Source organism: Anser anser, assembly GCF_964211835.1.
Source record: "Anser anser genome assembly, chromosome: 18".
NCBI lineage: Eukaryota > Metazoa > Chordata > Aves > Anseriformes > Anatidae > Anser > Anser anser.
Window position 1 is genome coordinate 14,025,399 of NC_139739.1, and position 19,452 is coordinate 14,044,850.

The 19,452-nt window shown below is 41.7% G+C and overlaps 1 protein-coding gene across 15 annotated transcripts in view; it reads left to right on the forward strand.

The window, feature by feature from the left end:
- Window positions 1-19,452, forward strand: part of MTMR3 (myotubularin related protein 3) — a 91,907-nt gene that overhangs the window by 54,335 nt on the left and 18,120 nt on the right. For all 15 annotated transcript variants that reach the window (XM_083804084.1, XM_083804078.1, XM_083804083.1 and 12 more), the window contains 8 exons: window positions 5,791-5,996; window positions 6,209-6,340; window positions 8,379-8,490; window positions 9,603-9,798; window positions 11,065-11,250; window positions 12,615-12,785; window positions 14,937-15,082; window positions 15,780-17,184. In XM_083804084.1, coding sequence (XP_083660210.1) covers window positions 5,791-5,996; window positions 6,209-6,340; window positions 8,379-8,490; window positions 9,603-9,798; window positions 11,065-11,250; window positions 12,615-12,785; window positions 14,937-15,082; window positions 15,780-17,184 — 2,554 coding nt within the window. The remainder of the gene's footprint in view (window positions 1-5,790; window positions 5,997-6,208; window positions 6,341-8,378; window positions 8,491-9,602; window positions 9,799-11,064; window positions 11,251-12,614; window positions 12,786-14,936; window positions 15,083-15,779; window positions 17,185-19,452) is intronic.

Genomic DNA, 19,452 nt, shown 5'->3' on the forward strand with positions numbered 1-19,452 from the left:
ATTGTTATATTTTTTAAAATATGAAAATGAAAAAATGTAAGGTGAAGAAATGAACAGAAGCGAAAAAATGGTAAGTAGCATCTCTGGCTAGGTACTCTGGCCACTTTCTCTACTTCTCACCTAGCCATACGGAAGAACCACACAACAGAGAAGCACAAAGAAACCAATACTCAGATTGTGCAGTATAAGCAAGGATGAATCCTAAGATGATTTAAGGGAGATCTAAAACTCAATTTACAAGAGGTGTTAGCTTCATCTGCATATTGTAAACAGTTTTAATCAGGCAGTCTTTTCCTTAGAGTGAGTCCAGCTCTTCATAAGAAAATTGCTTTTCTGAGATACTATTTTTTGGCAGCTTCTTTACTAAGAAATAGATTTCAGAATTGTTTCTCAAATATTCTGGGACCTGTCTTTAATACCTTGGCCACTTTTCTGGTGTGCTTATCCTCCCATAAGCATTTAAAATCACTTTAAAAATCAGATGACAAAGGGATTAAAAAGATAATGAATACTGATAATTCCATTAAGTCTGCCCAGTCATCCATTTGTTCTAAAGAGAGAGAAAGCAAGAGCTGTTCTCTGAGTAACAAGCTAAATTTAGAGATCAGTAAAGTTGACAAATTCACATGACCCAGGTCAGAGGAGCAAGTAGACAAGAGTAGGCTATAAAGCATCGTTTACCTAGGATGATAGAGTTAGCGCTCCATGCATGGAGAAGAAATCAGCTTGTGGCAGCAGACCATTGTCTTTGAATCATCCTTCTTTTTCTTCTTTTTCTCCCAAATAATAAAGCAGTTAGCATCGTCTCTAAATGTTCAGGAATTACCCCCATCCTCTGCTAGGCTCTGTGAAGGGAAAAATGCTTTCCAGCATATGCTGAATTTTTTAGACTTAAGGTAGTTGATTATTTTGGTAATACATATATGTGTCTGTATATATATAAAAATGTATATAGGAAAATGGCGTAATTTATATATGGTTTTGTATCCAGCTTTGAACACTGCATTTCAGGCTACTTCGTGCCTTTTATGCAGTTGTCACATTAATGGGCAGAGTTAACACAGTTAACATGAGGAAGCATCATCCCCCTTCATCACTATGCAGAAAAAGTCATAATTTTTGTATCATTCTTGGGTAAAGCTTCCATTCAAGGGGATTTATGGGGTAATGATTTAAATGTTTGAAAGACCTCATTGACTGAAATTGTTTAATCCCTGGCATTTAATATTCTGCAGTTCTGATGAGACTACATATGTTCAATTACCACATCGTATTTCATCTGTATCTTAAAAGCAGTGGGAGAAAATCTGCTCTTTTTAAATTCTTTTTCCTTTATCTTGACATTTAGGAATAGATTTGCAAGACATCCAGTTCATCATTCTGCATCTAATAAAATCCAAATCGGCTAGTGGTTGATGATCCATATGATTGGAAATCCATGTATAGTTCTCTTTATATATACATATATATATATGACCATAAAAATAGCTTTTTTTCTTACTTTTGGAGGAGTAACAGACAAAAGCTCATTCAGCATTTTTATCCATTGAAGATAATTTGGGACTATTGATTTCATTATTTATTGATCTCATTTAAGAATCGGCTCTTATAGCTTTACCTCAGGGAAAAAAGTAATAATTTTTTAAATGCGTCCAATAACTAGCCTCAGGTATTTCTTTGAATGCTGGGACAGAGAGAGAGGAGAGAGAGAGACACTTAGCTACAAAACCCTTTTTGTTCTTGCAAAGCATTCAGAAGCTATGGCAGCATCCACAGGCTGAATTCAGAGGCAAACTTCAAAAATACTCAACAGAGTATTGTCCTATCCTCCTAGGATCGCTGCTCCTGTTTTGTGATCAGATTCCCAGAAAAATCTGACACCCAGCTTCTGCAGCTTTCCTCAGTGCTTACCATTTTTGAAAACCTAGGCACGTATTTAGGCAGATGAACCCGGCCTGTAACGTAGTTTTTGTAGCTCACCTGTTTTAGTCCCAGAAAATCAGTGTTAGGGAGAAGCCTTCTGGAATTCAGAGGAAAGACTGTATAGAGAACTTCATCTGCATTATATAAACGTTATCCTAAACTCATGAGAACCTACTTAAAAATGAACAGTGTTGAGGATGCCTTTTGCTCTCTCACACCAAAGGTTATTACCCGTCCAGGCAGCATTTCTGCCAGCGCAGGAAGCAAGGGTAAACAGAAATCTGCTGTGTACCGTACTTGCTGGATTATATTAGAATGAATTGCAGTAATAATTTTTTGGGTTGCAAGTACTAGTAGTTAAGTAATGCTATGCAGGGAGCTCTGCAAACCTTTATTACTGCTCTCTGTCTTGCAGTTGTAAGAACTTACAGGATTTATTGTACTCAAGGGATTGCTTGAACAGAGAGATTGAGCGTATGCTGCGGTGTACTGCACATCCTACAGTTACAATGCTTTGTAATGATGAGCTTTGTAGTTATTCAATGAGTGATTTACTATCTAGTTTACTGTCTAGGGGCTTCATGTTGCTTTGTCTCTAGAGGGTTAGGAAGTTTGCAGTACAGAGTTTGGTTTAATTTTCTTTTCATTCTTTTTTTATAGTTACTGAAATGTGAATGACACCATCTTATACTCAGATCCATCTCTAGGGACGTCAGAATTGCACTTAAACTATTTGCTATTTTTTGCTCCCGAGGCCAGTTCAGTCGGGATGAGTGTGATTCTTCAGACCTCCAACATTACCGTAAATAGATTTGTCTGATATCTGCCTAGGCGTATAAAGGCTTCACAACTATCAATGAACTCGACTTCTGTCTAGTGATTCGTTATTAATCATGGTATAAATGGGAGGCAAGAAGCTGGAGATGCAAATATAACTGTGTATGAACCCGTGAAAATGATTCTGCAGGTAGGTAGCAATGAAATCTGGGAGAACATATGGGAAAGTAAATGAGCTTACCTAGGTGTTCAGAATAGATGTGTTACATGTACAGTGACGGTTTGTTTTCTTTGTTGTTTGTGCCAGCATAGCAGGGAACTGGGTGGCCTTTCAGTGATTGACATGTATATTTTGCTGAACTAATTTTGTATCAATAGAGCTGCCTCTGGGAGGCAATTCATTCCAACAAACACATTTTCCTTTGCGTGGAGCTGGCTGGCACCTCTTGTAAATGCCGTGGCATTCAGATCGCTTTGCCTTTGGTTCAGTTAATGCCGTGTGTCAGCTGCTTCCTCGCAGTGAAGGAATTTTATATGAAACCAATACAAAAGAGCTATGAAAAACACTTAAAGTACAGTATCAGGAAATATTTTATATTTCTGAGTTTTTGCAGCGGCAAGCCTTAACCTGCCGTTAGTGCTGCTTTTGGATGAACAGCTGGAGGCAGCTGCCACCAAAGTGACACTGCAGAGGTGGCTCTGCCGAGCACACGACAGGGTCTGACAGTGCTGGCAGCAAATTCTAAACTAATTTCTGACACTGCCATAAACATTTACTGGAGTGGTGAGAGAAAAAGGTAAGACTTACAGGTTTGTGTGTGCGTTCTTCATGGTCAGGACTGTCAAAGTGAATGTTTAAATTTGCTGAAAGGTTCAGCTCACCCTTACTGTCAGTGCAATTAAATGACTCCTGGTTGACGTAAGGCTGGAACAATCATCTCGCCTGCACTCTGAAATAAAACTTTAAAATATCTTCCTTTCCTACGGAGTAACATTTAGGCACGGTAGTTGGCACGTACTTTTATGAATGTGCAGGTTGTGTTTCTGAGGGGTTCCTGAGCAAGGGCGGCACTGCCTAAAGGCACCTTTGTTTAAAGCTGTGTGTCTGCAGGTTGGTCGAACAGAAAATAAGAGTGTGGGGATGAGCAGTAGGATAATTCAGACGGGATGTGAGGCAGGGAGCAGAACTTTCTAGGTGGCCCGCTCCTCAGCACCACTGACTCACCAAGCGGCCTGAGAGAAGTCGTGTCTCTGCTTTTCCTTTGCCTCTCTGCCTACAGCTCCTCATGCTGATGGCTGGGCTCCCTTTCTTGCCGTGCCTGAGGTCCTCTGGATTCAAGGTGTTACTGGGGAAGGTCAAAGAGAACGTTGTAAGCACTTCGGTGAATGGGGAATTGTGTTCTGCAGCAGTGCGATGTGTCAGCACAGAGGCAGTAAGTGAGAATTAAGTGACAAGGTTTCAGTATTCTTTTTTTTTTAAAATCAGAGATTATAGGAGCGAGTTTCTTAATCTGTTTTTCAGAGCATGTTTGCAGTGGTTGGATACTCTTCCGTTATTTTAAGGAAAGGCTCTGGTACTTAAGGACATGGTTTTGTGGGTGACATGGGTGGAAGGGGGATAGTTGGACCAGATGATGTTGGAGGTCTTTTCTAACCTTAGTGATTCTATGATTCTATTTCAGGTCTGTTCTTTATGTGTAGTACAGGAAGTAGGCCAAATTAAAGAAAAAAAAAAAAAACTCTTCTGATTTTTTTTGTCGTTCTCCAGAAGAAGATAGTTATGTTCAAGTCTCATTGGCATTTTTAAATTGATAAACTCGTGTCTGTTGTCCATTTCACAATCCTCTGAAGTTTTATCAGTGTATAGAGTGCTTAGAACTTATATCCCATTTGAGAAGAAAAATATTCTGTTACGCAATTTCTCCCTTTTCATAGCTACTTAGGTGTCTGTAGAAAAGTTTACATGCTTGTGGCCTTTATTTACCAGCCTGGCACCACACCGGCGCTTATGTGTAGGAATGGAGTGCTACTGGTGCTCTTCAGCAGCTCCTTGGTGCTCTTCTGCTGGTTATGATTGGTGTTGGAGAGGCAGCAGATGAAACACTGCCCACAGAGGGCCAGAAGAGGACTGGAGAAAACACCACACACAGCAACCTCGAGAGAAGAAGCTGAAGGGTGGAAGGCAGGGCTGAGGAGCTTAGGGGGGGTGAAATCTCAAGGGCTCTTTTGTTTTTTAAATCTTTTTATTTTTTTAATTTTTTTTTTCCAAAATTATTCAGCTTTTTTCCCCACTGGTGAGGATAGAAGACCATTCCTTTCCAACAGACACTAATAGGAAAATTCAGAATGAGTTAAACTGCGGATGTTCGGCATCCTGAGAAACTGGCTCTTTTCTTTTAAACTAGTGAAGAAATGCCTAAAATACGGTGCCTTCTAGATACGGTTCTGCAAAGTGTTCAAGGACCACCTTCCAGGATTCACAGGTGATACTTGGCAAGGGATGCTATCAGTGTACGAGGGTAAGGTTCTGACTTAGTGTTACACATCATCGGACGGAAGGCTTGCCAAATTCTGCCAGTACTTCGTACCAAAATCATAGTGACATTCCTCACAGATGTAATTAACGGTATGGTTCGATTTCAAAACAAACTCATCAAAAAGTGAATCTGTGTTTTTACTCCTTTCTTCTAGCTTTAAAATTAGCATGGGTTAAGCTGAACTTTCGTATTTAGTCTGCTATACCATAGCAGCAGACCTGACTGGCCAGCAGGTGTTGAACACTCCTTTACAGCATCTGCTGTGCTGAAATGCTCCCCAGCTTTTACTGGCCGACAGGCAGCCTTGGTAAGCATGAAGATGCTCTGTTCTCTCTTACTGACCTCAGCTTCGGCTTTTACCTTTCAGTGACAGCCAGTGTCCTGGAGGGAAGCGCGTGGCATGCATTGCTGCTGAATCCCAGGCTGGGGATAGCTGCTGAACTGTAGAATTAACGTACCGGAGCGAACCATTTAATTTCTCACACCCTCCGTGTTTTCCATCCTGATCTTTCAAGTTATGCACTGCTGTTCTTTTTGCTCTTTGCCTTTTCAGGCACCAGAGCAATGGAGCAGTTATTTCCCGCTGTGGACAACCCGAGGTCAGTTGGTGGGGCTGGAGGAATGCAGATGACGAGCACCTTGTCCAGTCGGTAGCCAAAGCCTGTGCCTCAGATTCGAGGTCCAACAGTAACAAACTAATGAATGGAAATTGTTCCAGAGATTTCTCCAATGGAGGAGACCTCTCTGATGTGGAATTTGGTAAGTTTGTAACAGTCCTTTTTCTGTAAAAGGCAGAGCTTTTGGAAAAAGCTTAATCTCCTCTACGTACTGTAACAGATTCAATCCCTTTTATTTAATGAGGCATTCTCTGATTTCTGTGTGCACGTTGCATATAAGCTGTGGGGCTTGAGTGTATCATTGTTGTAACTGATGTCAGAAGTATCCCTTCAGTTGCATATTCTTTTCCCCAGATTCCTCCATCTCTAATGCTTCGGGAGCAGAGAGTTTGGCAATACAGCCTCAGAAGCTTTTGATCTTAGACGCACGATCCTACGCAGCAGCTGTGGCGAACAGAGCCAAAGGTGGAGGCTGTGAGTGCCCAGGTAAGCAGTGTTTCTTCCCATTTTCCTATTAAGCTAATCAAAAAGATTTGCTCAAATATAATTACACTGAAACACTTCAGTACTGTGTATTCAACAGGCTGCATAGATGCAAGTGCTATTCATCTATATGAAAGTTCTGGACCATTGCAGCTATCTCACAGCCCTTCAAAAGGACAGGTTTATCTATTTCTTTGAGTTTGTTCCTTGGAGCATAAACCAGCTGGCAACATTATTCAGTATATGGGGAACTGTGTGGAATGTGTTTATTATCTTTCTCTTTCTGAGTCAAATATATAAACTAGGGTGAGACAAACAGATCCAGTATGCTAATGTCTGAAAAACCTGAACAAACTTTTAAAGTCCCTTAGCTGTAAAGGACAGTCATAGTCTAGAATGGTTATGCAGAAGACAAATTTTCAGCAATTGTTGTAAAGCTGAAACATTTTTCAGCATTTACACTGTAACCCAAAGCAACTGAAATCCGGATTCATCTTGCATTTGTAATATATTCACATTTATCACTTTCTTTGTTCTTTGGCACATGTAAATTGTTGATGATATAAACAAGATATTATTTTATGGTCACTGTTGGATGTGAATACAGCCTTTTAAAATTCCATAGCTGGAGAATGTGAAAAGAATACCAAACAGAAAAATTGTCAGTAAGATAACAAAAACTATTTCGGCCACGTATTCCTGTTTTGTTTTTTACTGCAATTGCTTCACTCTGATAAATAGCCACCAGAAGGAAGAGATTAATTTTCCATTTAACACCTCACAATGACTAAATAGCTCATCATCATCACAGAGTAAAATTTCAAAACAGAAAAGCGAGGTATACAAGAAGTTTAATATTTTTTTTCATATATATTGATTCTTGAATTCTTTGTAGAAAATTTCCAAACAGCTTAAGTGTCACCTTTAATAAATTTGACTTGCATTAAGTACATCCTTTTTGCTGATACATTTTCTCCAGGTATTGCCAAGTTTGCTTCTCTCAGTATAAAAAAAAAATCTCAGTTATGTTGTGTTTTATATAAAATATAATTCAGTAAAAAAGACAAAAAATACTTAGATATTCTGATACTGTCAGTCACTTTGGACTGGAGTTACCTATTTTATCCCTAACAGGATGTTTCTGGTTTGGGCAGAATTTGTTGGGCATTTAAGAAATCGAATGATTCTGAAATGATTTTAAGAAATCAAATGATTTCTTAAAACAAATATTCTATTTTAAAAGAGTACCGGATTTTCTTTTACAAGCAGTCAGTATCCAGTGTTCTAAATCCTGACTTTATTTCTGTTGTAGGAAAGGTCATTTTATCGCTATCATGTCATCATTTTTGTGCAAAGAAGCACTGATACAGAGCAAAGCTAGGTCTAGGAGTGACTAGTTAGTATTTTTCTGCAGCTTCTTGGGTGCTCCCTCTAACTAGTGGCCACTGTCTGTACTGAAACTGCTTCCCCAGTATAGCCAAGTTGCTTGAGTACATATCATGGCAACGTCTGAAGGAAAGCTCAGTAATTCCATTATCTTCTGCTTTCCTTCGAATATTTCTCATGTATTGCTTGTTCCTCGTAATAGAAAAACTCAAAATAAAGCAGCTTTTTGGAGTAGTTAGGAAAGCGAAAATGTAACTTTTATAAAAATATAAATTAGTTTACCAAACTACAGAGCATCCATAAATTACCAGTTAAATATTTTTATGCTTCTCAGTCTCTTGAAGAACATTCTGTAACCCCTAGTGCAGCAGTATCACTGTTCCCATAGGTTTGTACTCTGCTTTTTGTGATGTGAAGCAAAACACCGAAAACAAATACAGAAACACTTTGCTGTTTCCTGTTTTGCTTGTTTTGTTGTAATGCCTGGAACACCTGCTGAAGTCCAAGCGCTAGTTTTTCCCTACAGAATATTTGTAAACAGGTTATTTCATCTGTCCACAGCACCAGAGGTTTGTTTTTATGAAAAAGCTTCTTATAGAAATTAAGCTAAGTGCAGTTTTCAGTTTCTTCCCTCTTTCTTGATATTTCCCTACAGAGTATTATCCAAACTGTGAAGTAGTATTCATGGGAATGGCAAACATTCATTCTATCCGGAAGAGCTTTCAGTCCCTGCGTTTGCTCTGCACACAAATGCCAGATCCAGGAAAGTAAGTGGATGTTCGGTGTTTTTGGCATTTCTTACATCTTTCTGTAACCGCATTCTTTTGCTGCTGTTTTGTAAACTGAAATGCAGTGGTTTTTTTCCCTTATTGACTTTCTTGTGTAAAAATGGTAAGCTGTATTTTTCATTTCCATGGAATTTGAGCTAAAGGAAGTTGTTGGATTATTGTCACTGAAGAGAATTTAGAAAATGAGATCTGGGATTATAATTCAGCCCTGAATTTTGATCCCAGAATGTTACTACTTTCATGTGTGCTTTTGAGTGCTAGCACTTAGTCTAGCCTGCTATTCCCAGATCTTTAATCTTTGCAGCCTGGCTCTCCTTCAAAAAAAATCTAGTGGTGTTCCATGTATTTCATGCATTTATAGTGTCCTTTCAGGGAACATAACCCTCCGGTGCTATGGGATAATCAGCCTCTAGTTGGCCCACCACCTCAGGAGCCTCTGAGGTTGGGTCTTCATTAGGACACCGTAGTTTCACCAGTCCTGTTTCTCCTACCAGGTCTCTCTGCTTTGAATTTGTTGCTGATTGTCACTCAAATGGCCACCCTTACTGAGCTGAATCTGAAAACCTTCATACTGCTCTGGTTCTTTAGATACCTACTGCACACCTTGGAAAGCCTGGCAGTAGTTGAGATGTGGGTGATAGCAAAGGCACCTCAGGTTCCAAACTTTCCTTGCAGCACAGAGTTGTCCTGGGGATATGGCAGAGTCCCAAGATCTGCCACTGATACCAGAAGTGTAGGGTAATCTGAATCCTAAGCTCCAAAGAATGGAGTCTGATGAAAGTAGCGGTTAGCAGCAGTGCTTGTGCTGGCCATTGCTGGGGATGTGTTGTGCTGGGCAAGTGTTTCTTCCTGCAAGTTGTGTGCAGCAAGCCACGTGCCACAAACCGGCTGTTCCTCAGGTGGGCTGCACGGCCGTGTTTCTTACAAATCCAGGAAAGCGTAGATATAAATGAAAAATATTCGAGAATGACATTCACAGTTTATTCAAATACAAATTGAATCACGGTTGTGCTTTGATTTGATGGATTCAGAGATCCAAACCTGGAAGCATTTTAAAAGAACAACAGTTGTCCTCGTTTCTTTTCCTCTAGTTGGTTATCAGCTCTGGAAAGTACCAAGTGGCTGCAGCACTTATCTGTGCTTCTGAAGTCTGCGCTACTCGTGGTTCATGCTGTGGACCGAGACCAGCGACCTGTCTTGGTGCACTGCTCCGATGGCTGGGACCGAACCCCCCAGATAGTGGCGCTGGCCAAACTGCTGCTAGATCCATATTACAGGACCACAGAGGTTTGTAAACCATCGGTTAATGCATGAAGTGGTTATCGAGTTTGGGTTCCTCTCCAAGGAAGTCTGTAAAAAAATGATTACAGGTTTTTCTACTAGAAGAAGTACCAAAGCTAGCAGGAGTTTACAGTAGTCTGCAGATACAGTTACATATACTTGTAAATAGAGTCTGTAATTCAAGAGCAGATTATATTTTCCCCTTTTGCAATAACTGCCTAGTCGTGGTGTGTGCTTCTCTGTATTTACGGTAGAGATACAGAATAGAGAGTGCTTCTGGCATCGTTGCAGTTTCTCAGTCAACTATTGATACAAAGCTTTTCTCTTTTCTAGATTTCTCAGCTGCGTATTTTTCCAGTTTCATTTTTTCATTGTCCTTTGTTGCTTAGGTATAATTCAGTTGATTTTTCAGCCTGGTTTTTCTTCTATCACTTTTCAGCATTGTGGGATATGTGATGGCTGGGTTCCATCTACCAGCCCACATGCAAAATGTCTTTGTTGTCTAGAACAGAAGCATGTGTCTGAACACTGTGCTAAAAACTGCTGCTCAAAACCTCAGACACAGAAGTACCAGCAGTTTAATGTAGCAATGCCTTTTGGAGGAAACTGTGGAGTCTTCCTCAGATCCTTTTGCACATTGGTTTTAGAAGTCAGTGTTTATCAGGTCAAAACATGCTGCTCTGTCGTCAGCACAGAACCTCCTCATAGTTCCTACTCAGTGTTGTCATTCCTGTTCAAAGTGCAGAGTTCCTCTGTACATGTCTTTTGCCTGCCTTCCTTTTCCCTACTGCATCAGAGGAAGCCATGTACTGTAGCTGTCTGCACAAGGATCAGAAATGTTTAGAAAATTGAGTCTTCATCGTTGTCACATTTCAGGCTTTACAGCTATCAGCTTTTCTTTGTTTTACGTTACAACCATTGACTCAATAAACATGCTCTACAATTTTTCTTTCCGCTAAGAAGCAAGGCCTTCCTAACACGTGGTAGGGTTTAGGTCCTGTAAGACTAGGTGTCACGTCCAGGTGCTCAGCTAGGCGCTAGTTTTGAAATGTGCTTTGCCCTTTTAGTTTGCATGTCCTGATTTCATTGTGCAGCATTTCATGTTACAGAGGCATTAGGTAAAGTAGAAAAGAAGCGATGGGGCTAATGCTGAGGGGAAGTCAGACGGAGTGAGGACCCAGCAATAAGATGATTCCCACGGGTGTTGAATTGTCTTAGCAAATTGAACCAAAGAAAAAGAGGAACTTTTCATCTGTACTCTCATTTCTGCAGGGTTTCCAGGTGCTAGTGGAGACGGAGTGGCTGGATTTTGGCCACAAGTTTGCAGATCGCTGTGGCCATGGTGAGAATTCGGATGACCTAAATGAGCGCTGCCCAGTGTTTTTACAGTGGCTGGACTGCGTCCATCAGCTCCAGAGGCAGTTCCCTTGCTCTTTCGAGTTTAACGAAGCATTCCTTGTGAGTTGTGGCTTGAGAGATTGCTGTTTTATAGACTGCTTCTAAACCAGTACCTAGTACTAACACACTAAAGAGCCCTGAGGGGTTTTTGATTTTCCCATCTATCTGTGATATGCTGCAGCCTGATAAAGGAAATGGGAAAACTGCCCTGATACAACAGACAGAAGTCCTTGTATGCTTCCTGGAGCTTGAGATCTGTTCACTCTTAAAACAGAAGCAGGACCCTTCAGGATTTGTTTTAAACTTTAAATAAATAAATAAATAATATTAATTTCATAGTTTCACCTAGGAGGTGCTGAAATAAGTTCAGTATAATGCATCCACGCAACATTAAAAAAAAAAGAAATGTTTACTGGTGATATAAACTTCCCCCTAGTTTGATCCCATTTTGAGTTGAAGACGACTCCTCTGAAAACAACCCCTGTTTTACCTTTCCATTCAGCTTTTGTGTTTCTGAGCTGAAAATGTGTTTAGCTGTGTTTATTTTCTTTGGAATTGGACAGCTCTCCTATTAGAAATTGGCCTCGGACTGTCAAAATCAGTTTTCAAGGCCAGAAAGCAGGTTTGTGGGGAAGTGGCAGTCCCTGACTACAGAACTAGCAATCTGAAGACTGAAAGCTTTTATGGAGTGTCTGATCCACTGAGAGATTTAAAGCACGTTCCTGTGATTGCAGCCGCCTTGCATTACCACTTGCCAGCTCAGCCATGGAACAGAGTTTATGTCCAGTTCAAGCTTAGCTTGGTTGTGAAATAAGATACGTAAGCTTATAACTGGCTTCAGAGCTCGCTGCTAATCTACAGGAGCTACGTGTGAACATACCCGTGGTGGTCTTGCCACCTTCGAGCAAAACCCCTAGCTGTTAGTGCACAGTCACGGGGACTACTGGGACTATTAGGCTCATGTCAAGCTGTTTGGTCAGACCACAGAATTAGAGTGACTAACGATCCAGATGTGTGTGCTGCGGGCATTTATACCGACACAGAAATTAACACTTTTTCCTGCCGTTCTTTGCCTGCTGCATTAGTGTTTTGTAACAGAGGTATTGGGCTTCCTTGCCTGTCCTCCTGGTCTGTGAGTTTTGAACTGGCAACACTTTCAAACTTGAGTGTGAACAAGTATTTTGTCTTTATTTTGTATACTTTTTCCTTGAGTTTTTAGCTATGACTTTAAAAGATGCCTCTGTTCTTGAATCTTGAATCTTTTGCAATTAATTTATAAGGAGACATGCAAAAAAAATCAGGTATATTTGTAGGTCAGTCTTTGGGAAGGGGTGTATTGCCCTGCGAAGGAAAGATTTCTTGCTTCTTAAGCGTTAAGCCTGATATCTTCTGCCATATGACTGTATTTGTATTGGTCTCTGCAGGTCAAATTGGTGCAGCACACCTACTCTTGCCTCTTTGGTACATTCCTGTGCAACAATGCGAAAGAGAGAGGAGAAAAACACACTCAGGAACGGACCTGTTCTGTCTGGTCTTTGCTGCGGGCAGCAAACAAAGCCTTCAAAAACCTGCTCTACTCCTCCCAGTCTGAATCTGTATGTATCCTGTAATCCCTTCCACATGGGAGAGTCCCTCAAAGGGCTTGCAAGTATAATGTTTGCAGAAGTGTGTGCCTTAAGGAGATACCCAGGCTGTAGCAGTGGGACATCCTGTGGGTTCACTGGCACCAGGAACGCAGCGTAGAGATGGTACACATTTCTGGAAATGCCTCAGCTCTCCTCCTCGATATTTACAGTTGGACGCTCTGTTCAGTCTTGTGTTTCAAGTCTTGCGTTAGGTCTGCTGATATTTGAGGAATGTCAAATGCAACCTCAGAAATTTCTCTGTGCTAGACACACATTTTCTGTAACTAAATATTTTGCCTTTTTTTTTTTTTTTGGTAACAGAAAACATTTCTGTGTTTGACAAATAGACCTTTCTAGAGAACTAAACTATGCCAGAGGAGTGCCATAAAATTGCATACAGACCTAGACACTTTGTCTATATTAAATCTAAATCTAAACAGAAAAAGTAACTAGGATTATTTAGCATATCTGTGTTTCTCTTAATACTTTCACATTTTCGGTTTGGCTTATCCATAGTAATAGCTCACTGAAGCTTCCAGGAAGGGGCTTGCAGTTACCTTTTTTTGGGTATTTGATGAAAGGGCTTGTAAGGGATTTAGACAGAGATGCAATATGATAGGCATGGCATGTAAACAAACAGTCAATCATCAAAGGTCACCATGACTAGATGGCAAAGACTTTTATAAATATTTAAACGCTTTTTGTTTATAAAAGTATCAGATACCGTAAACCTAACTATAAGGACTATGCAATGTTTTTGCATATGATAGACGTGGTTTTTAATTGTTCCTCAGAAGAAGATTAAGGCTTGGCTTAGTGGGAAAGAGTTTGTCTACATTTGTTATAAAAAGATAAATTTAATATTCACATCAGCCCTCTGTCACTGTCTGTCTCCCGTAGACACCGTACTTGCAGCCAGTGCAGATCCCATTTGTCATTGTGACAGGCAGCAGCAAAGAGAGCCCTTCAAGACTTTTCAGCCTGACATTGTCATGACAAGAGTGGATGTGGATGTGATAGCCAAAAGCATGAGACGCTGCAGATAAATATGGCTTGTGAGGATGTTTAGAACTATGGGGGCATCTTAAGTTTTCCCAGAAAATACCAGCAAGTTTACCCAGGAGGAGCTCAGAGAGCTTAAAACAGGCAGTGCAGCCAGGCAGTTGTTCTGTCCCTGGGCTGCCTTTACATGCTGTACCCTACAGTACAGGTGTAGTCTTGTGATTTGGCCTGTGTTCTCAGTAATTGGTACACTGGTATACTAAGCTAATTAGGATAATTTTTCTGTCCATAGAAGTTTTGGTAATTTCATATCTTGTATTCATTTCTTCCTGTTTTTTGTTTTTTTTTTAATTCAGCGTTTAATAGGTGCCTCACTGATGTAACCACATCTGTTCTAAAACCACAGTCATTTAAGAGCAGCATCCACCAAACCAAGCCACCCCACATCCCTCCCTCTGATTCACTTGTTTCTTTGCCGTTCCCTGCTTTTCCAAAAGAAAGTTGCCTGGGAAAACAGTGGAATTGATAGAGAGATTCAAGGTGTTCTTAAATTGAAATAGAAAGCATCTTCCACAGTCAAGGAATCCCTTTTAAGAACAAGCTGCCTGTTCAGCAAAAGTGTTTCTGCATGTACTTAATTTTTCACATGTGAGTGCTTCCATTAAAGACAGGGTTAGCTTTGATGAATTGGAGCCTGTAGAAAGAGGTTATTAGTTCAGCTCTCGTATGGCGCACTGTAACACAAAGTACGAGGAAATCTCTGCGCTAACAATGGGCCACTGAATTCTTCAGCAGTTTAAATTGCTCAAAAGCGTTATTAAGGTGTAGATTCACAGAGAGCACATTGCAGTAATTCATTCATGAGAAGTTGAAAGCCGGCATTGTTATCCCTCAGCCTCTGCCTCTGACAGAGAAGGTAATTATATATCCAAGTGCAGCTGATTAGAAATGCCATAGCTGCTCATTGGCCTTCAGAGGTATCTAAAGATCTAACAAAGCCTCCCAGCTGCAAACCTGAATAACAAACCAGGAGTGCCCCAATCAGATGTGAACATCTTTTTGCACCTTGGGAGCAAAGAGTTGCGGTTTCTGAACATTGTGTGTGTTTTCCTCTCTCAGGTGCTGTATCCAGTGTGCCATGTGCGTAATTTAATGCTCTGGAGTGCTGTTTACCTGCCGTGCTCTTCCCCCTCCACGCCTGCTGATGACACCTGTGCCCCATACCCTGTTCCAGGCTCTAGCCCTGAAGATCAGCCTCTGGGCAGGTGAGCCTAGAGCCCAGAAATCCCATCCTGTAAAGTAAGATCAACAGAGAATATTGTGGGATGTAAAGAGGAGAATACTTGTTGTGGGAGGGAAGTATTTTTCACAGGCTTATTTGTGGGGCTGTTTGACTGACCAAAAGCAGTCTTTCCTTGTTTGTTTTGAAAGCTGTTAAGTTTCAGAGGTCATAGCGTAACAAATACATTGAATCAGAAAGAAGATTAGCAAGTAGAATGAAGCCCTGGGTATTGCATAGCTTTGTGAGATTCCTCATATCCTTGTGGGATATGAGCTTTTATTTGGCTATCTTGAATTTCAGTTCTTTTTCTGTGTTGCATAACTTTCTTTGCTTTTTTTTTTTTTTTGTAAAATGATTCTGAACACATGTTAATTAGGAGGTGTGACAAGCCTGTAAGCATTTGTGCTTTGTGGTAAAGGGACTGTTGTGGGAATGTTTGAAGTCTGATTCAACATATTTTCCTGATGGCAAACAAAAAAAAAAGTACTGAAGCAACTTTGCACTACAGATGGTCAAAATGTGCTCCTAAATAATACTTCACAGAAGTCCGTTTATTAGCAGATTGTTACTGTCCTAATTGTGGGGGGAGTTTTTAAACTATAGTAGCTGAACATAAAAATTTTTAAAAATGAAACAAAAAAATCTCTGAGTTTGGATTCTGATTATTTGTACTTTTATAGGTTACCAAAGACAAGATCATTTGACAATCTGACGACAGCCTGTGATAGCAGCGTGCCTACAACCAATCGACGCAGTAGCGACCCCAGCCTAAACGAGAAGTGGCAAGAGCACCGCCGGTCCCTGGAGCTGAGCAGCCTCGGGAACCCCGGGGACGATCCATTTGATGGAGACAGCCTGAGTAAACAAGGCAGGGCTCTGGTCGGAGCAGAGCTTTCTGTTGCAGCCGGTGTGGCAGAGGGACAGATGGAGAACATTTTGCAAGAGGCCACTAAAGATGATGTTGGTCTGGAGGAGCACTTAAGGGGCAGCCTAGAGCCAGCAGGTAAAGCGGATGAGATTGCCCTGGAGAAGGAGAAGAGGACTGAAAATCTGCATGGGTATGTCAGTGACCTCTGTGAAAAGACGGAGGTGGATAGAGGTGTTGTCATGAACAATCCACATCCAGTATCACAAGGTGCTTCTGAGCTTAGAGGACACCAGGATGAACAGACTGATCTCAGTAACACTATCCAGAAGTTACCTCAGGTGAAAGGACTATCGACTGTTCCTTCGGAGAGTTCTGTAAACAGAGACACTCAGAAGAACACGGAGGAAGGTGTTAGCAAGCTTGAAGGAGAAGCAGAGAGCCCGTACAGCACATTGCAGGCCAGCCTTCCATTACCTCTCACAATCCCACCCGAGGCAAGAACATCCAACATCGAAAGTTCTACGGAAACCTTAACAGAGAGTGAAGCCAAGCAGGAGCTGATTGCTAAGGGTCCGTGCCACAGACCTCACCCGATCAACAACAGTGCTGACGAACTCTCGCGAACTATTGAGAACAGGCCAGAGGGGGAAAGCATGATAGAGCTTCAAAAACTGGGCACAAAAGCACATAGGACTTCTGGTAGCAGCAGCACGCACCTCCCGATGCCTTCCCCTTGTGCCTTGCCTTTAGCTGAATGTAAAGATGAGATTGTCTGTAATGGAGAGCTGGAGCCCGAGAACAAGATGACCGAGAAGCCCGTGGGGTTTAGCATCATGCAGAAATACCACGCGACAAACGGGCATTGCGTGAACGGGGAGGACGGCAGGATCAAGGCCTCTCTGAGTCGGCAGGTCTCGGCAGCTAGCTGTAGTTCCGCGCAGTTTCACTTGCGGAACTTGCACCAAAAATGGCTGTTTAGCCATCTGGGGAAGCAGCAGGCAGCCAGCAGCCCAGACCAACCCGCCAGAAGTCACCTGGACGATGATGGGATGCCCGTCTACACCGATGTTATCCAGCAGCGCCTGCGCCAGATAGAAACCGGGCATCAGCAAGAAGTGGAGACCTTGAAGAAGCAAGTGCAAGAGTTGAAAAGCCGGTTGGAGAGCCAGTTCCTGAACAGCTCCCTGCGTCTCAATGGTGATTATGGAGACGAAGTGGTAAGTGAGGTGGTAATTGGGCCACTGCTGGAAACAGCGGGCTAGTCGGTCACGTTCTGGATCTCACCATATTGTCAGTTCAGGGCTCATTGGTCAGGCGGTGATTTTTTGGCCGTACAGAGTTTTAGAAACCTGTCAAGGTCATTCTGGAAAGGGGCAAACAACTGGTTGGAGTACTTGGCAACTAGCAGTACTGATGACTAATATTTTCACTGTATTTCAGTTCGACCATGGATATAGCAAAGGTTTATTTCTAGAAGCGTGTTTTGCAGCGTGCTTGCACAAAACCAGACATACTTAAGATAGCTGCATTAGCCTTATTCCAAAACACTACTTGTTTTCCTTTTGTTTTCATACATGGGAAAGACGCTTTTCTGAGGATGTGAATGTCATTTACTGGGGCAGGAATGCGGGACTGCTCTCTGGGTGCTTTGCAGCTTAGGGTAGGAAGGAGGCAGCAGTGGCTGCATTGTTAGCTCCGAACCATGAAGTTCAGGGCATCCCCTTTTCAGATGGATGGCTTGCTCATGGCTTGTAAGCCAGAACAAATTAAGAGCTTTTGTGACAGCCATATGTCAGCAAGAGATTTTTCTTAACAAACTGAGAATTTTAAGAGAGCCTCTGAACTATGTTTGTAATTTTACTTGGAAGTGTTTAAAATGAACAAAGTAGAGAATAAATCCGAGGTGTGACTCAAATCCAACGTGCTCTCTGTAGCATGCTTAAATGATCTGCATAGTTGCAGCTGCAAAGGAAATTTAAAAATCAGAAATGAAATAAGCATAACTTGAGTACAAGATCTCAAGAGCTAGCACGTTTTTTTACATCACTATATGTTGGATTGGATTTTTAAATTGCCCTAGGTATTTCTCCCCTACCAGTTTTTACCTAGTTTCTCATCTTTTGACTAATAAATAGCAAAACTTCCAAGGACGCAGAGTCACTGGCCGCATACAGTTGGATGTAACACTGATTCGGAGAACAAGCGAAAGAGCCGCTCGTCCTCTCCAGGCCTTTCAGCACAGAGCAGTTCTGTGCATTGCTGCAAAACTTGTTTTTTCAAAGGGCCAGTGTTATTACTTAACTACAGGAGAAGAAGAGGGGAGGGCTACCTGAGGAAGCAGCTAGGCACGGGAGAAGGGAAGGGCATGAAGGGCAAGGTGAGGAGGCGCAGGAGAATCTTTGAGTGTGCATCTGCCCGTGTGCCTGAACGGTATGCAGTGTTGGCCTCTAGCTCCCAAGGCTGACATACAAAAATTTCCTACGTGCACATTTAATGTGCTTTAAATACCTACAGAGTTGAAAAAATATATTTGGATAAATATAAAGTGATTTCCAACTTCTGTTTGTTTAATTTAATATTGTGTAGAAGTGGCAGAGGTGCTGAATAGTCCCAGGTACATTTGTTGAGAAAAATCCTCCGGGCCATCTTGGCTCTTCACAGAGATAACAGCACTGAGGCTCTTCTGGGGCGTCCACGTCAGCCGAGTCTCATTTACATTGGGTGTGGCTTCTTCTGGCAAAAGCTTGGAGTCCTTGGAGAAATTTGATGCTTTGGCTTAATTTACTACACTCCCATTTTGTAAGGGCATTCAGAACCTGCAGGGAGGGCTGGGATGTCCCCTGGAAAATTCATTATTTTTAAGAATCTGATCCCTGCCTTCTATGTTTGCCTCAGCGTGCGAGTAACAGGGCTTTCTTCTGCAGCTCCAGAGGTGCCCATTTGTCAGGCACAAAAAGACATAAGATTTCTGCATTATTTTTTCACATAGTTTAAGGACTGGTAGAGATGTATTTAAGCCAGATAAAATACAACACTACCAGGCCAGACTGTATTAAGGAAGCATTATTCCCAAAAAAAACGTACATGGAATATATCTGGCTCAAATTCTGAGTTTCCCGTGCACGATTTGGCTTTTATTTTCCAGAACTTTTGCAGGGATATATGCATTACTTGTATTAGTTTTGAAAATGAAACGGACTTGGCAAGGAAATGGAACTACGAAATGGGAGCCACAGGTTTTTTGGTTACTCACCCAAAGCGCTGCCAGAATATTGTCCTAAAAGAGGGGAGAACAGATTTTAAATCCATTCTGCCTCACATCATCCTGTCATCAGAGGGTCAGCAGCTGACCTGTTGGGTTTGTTCTCTTTTATTTTTTTTTGTGATTCACCACTGCACAAACAACGTGCGGCGTTTAGGCCTGGTCAGAGCGGTGTGCCCGCCTTCGCTGCCGCGTGTGGGCAGGTGGCTGGTTCTGACGTTCA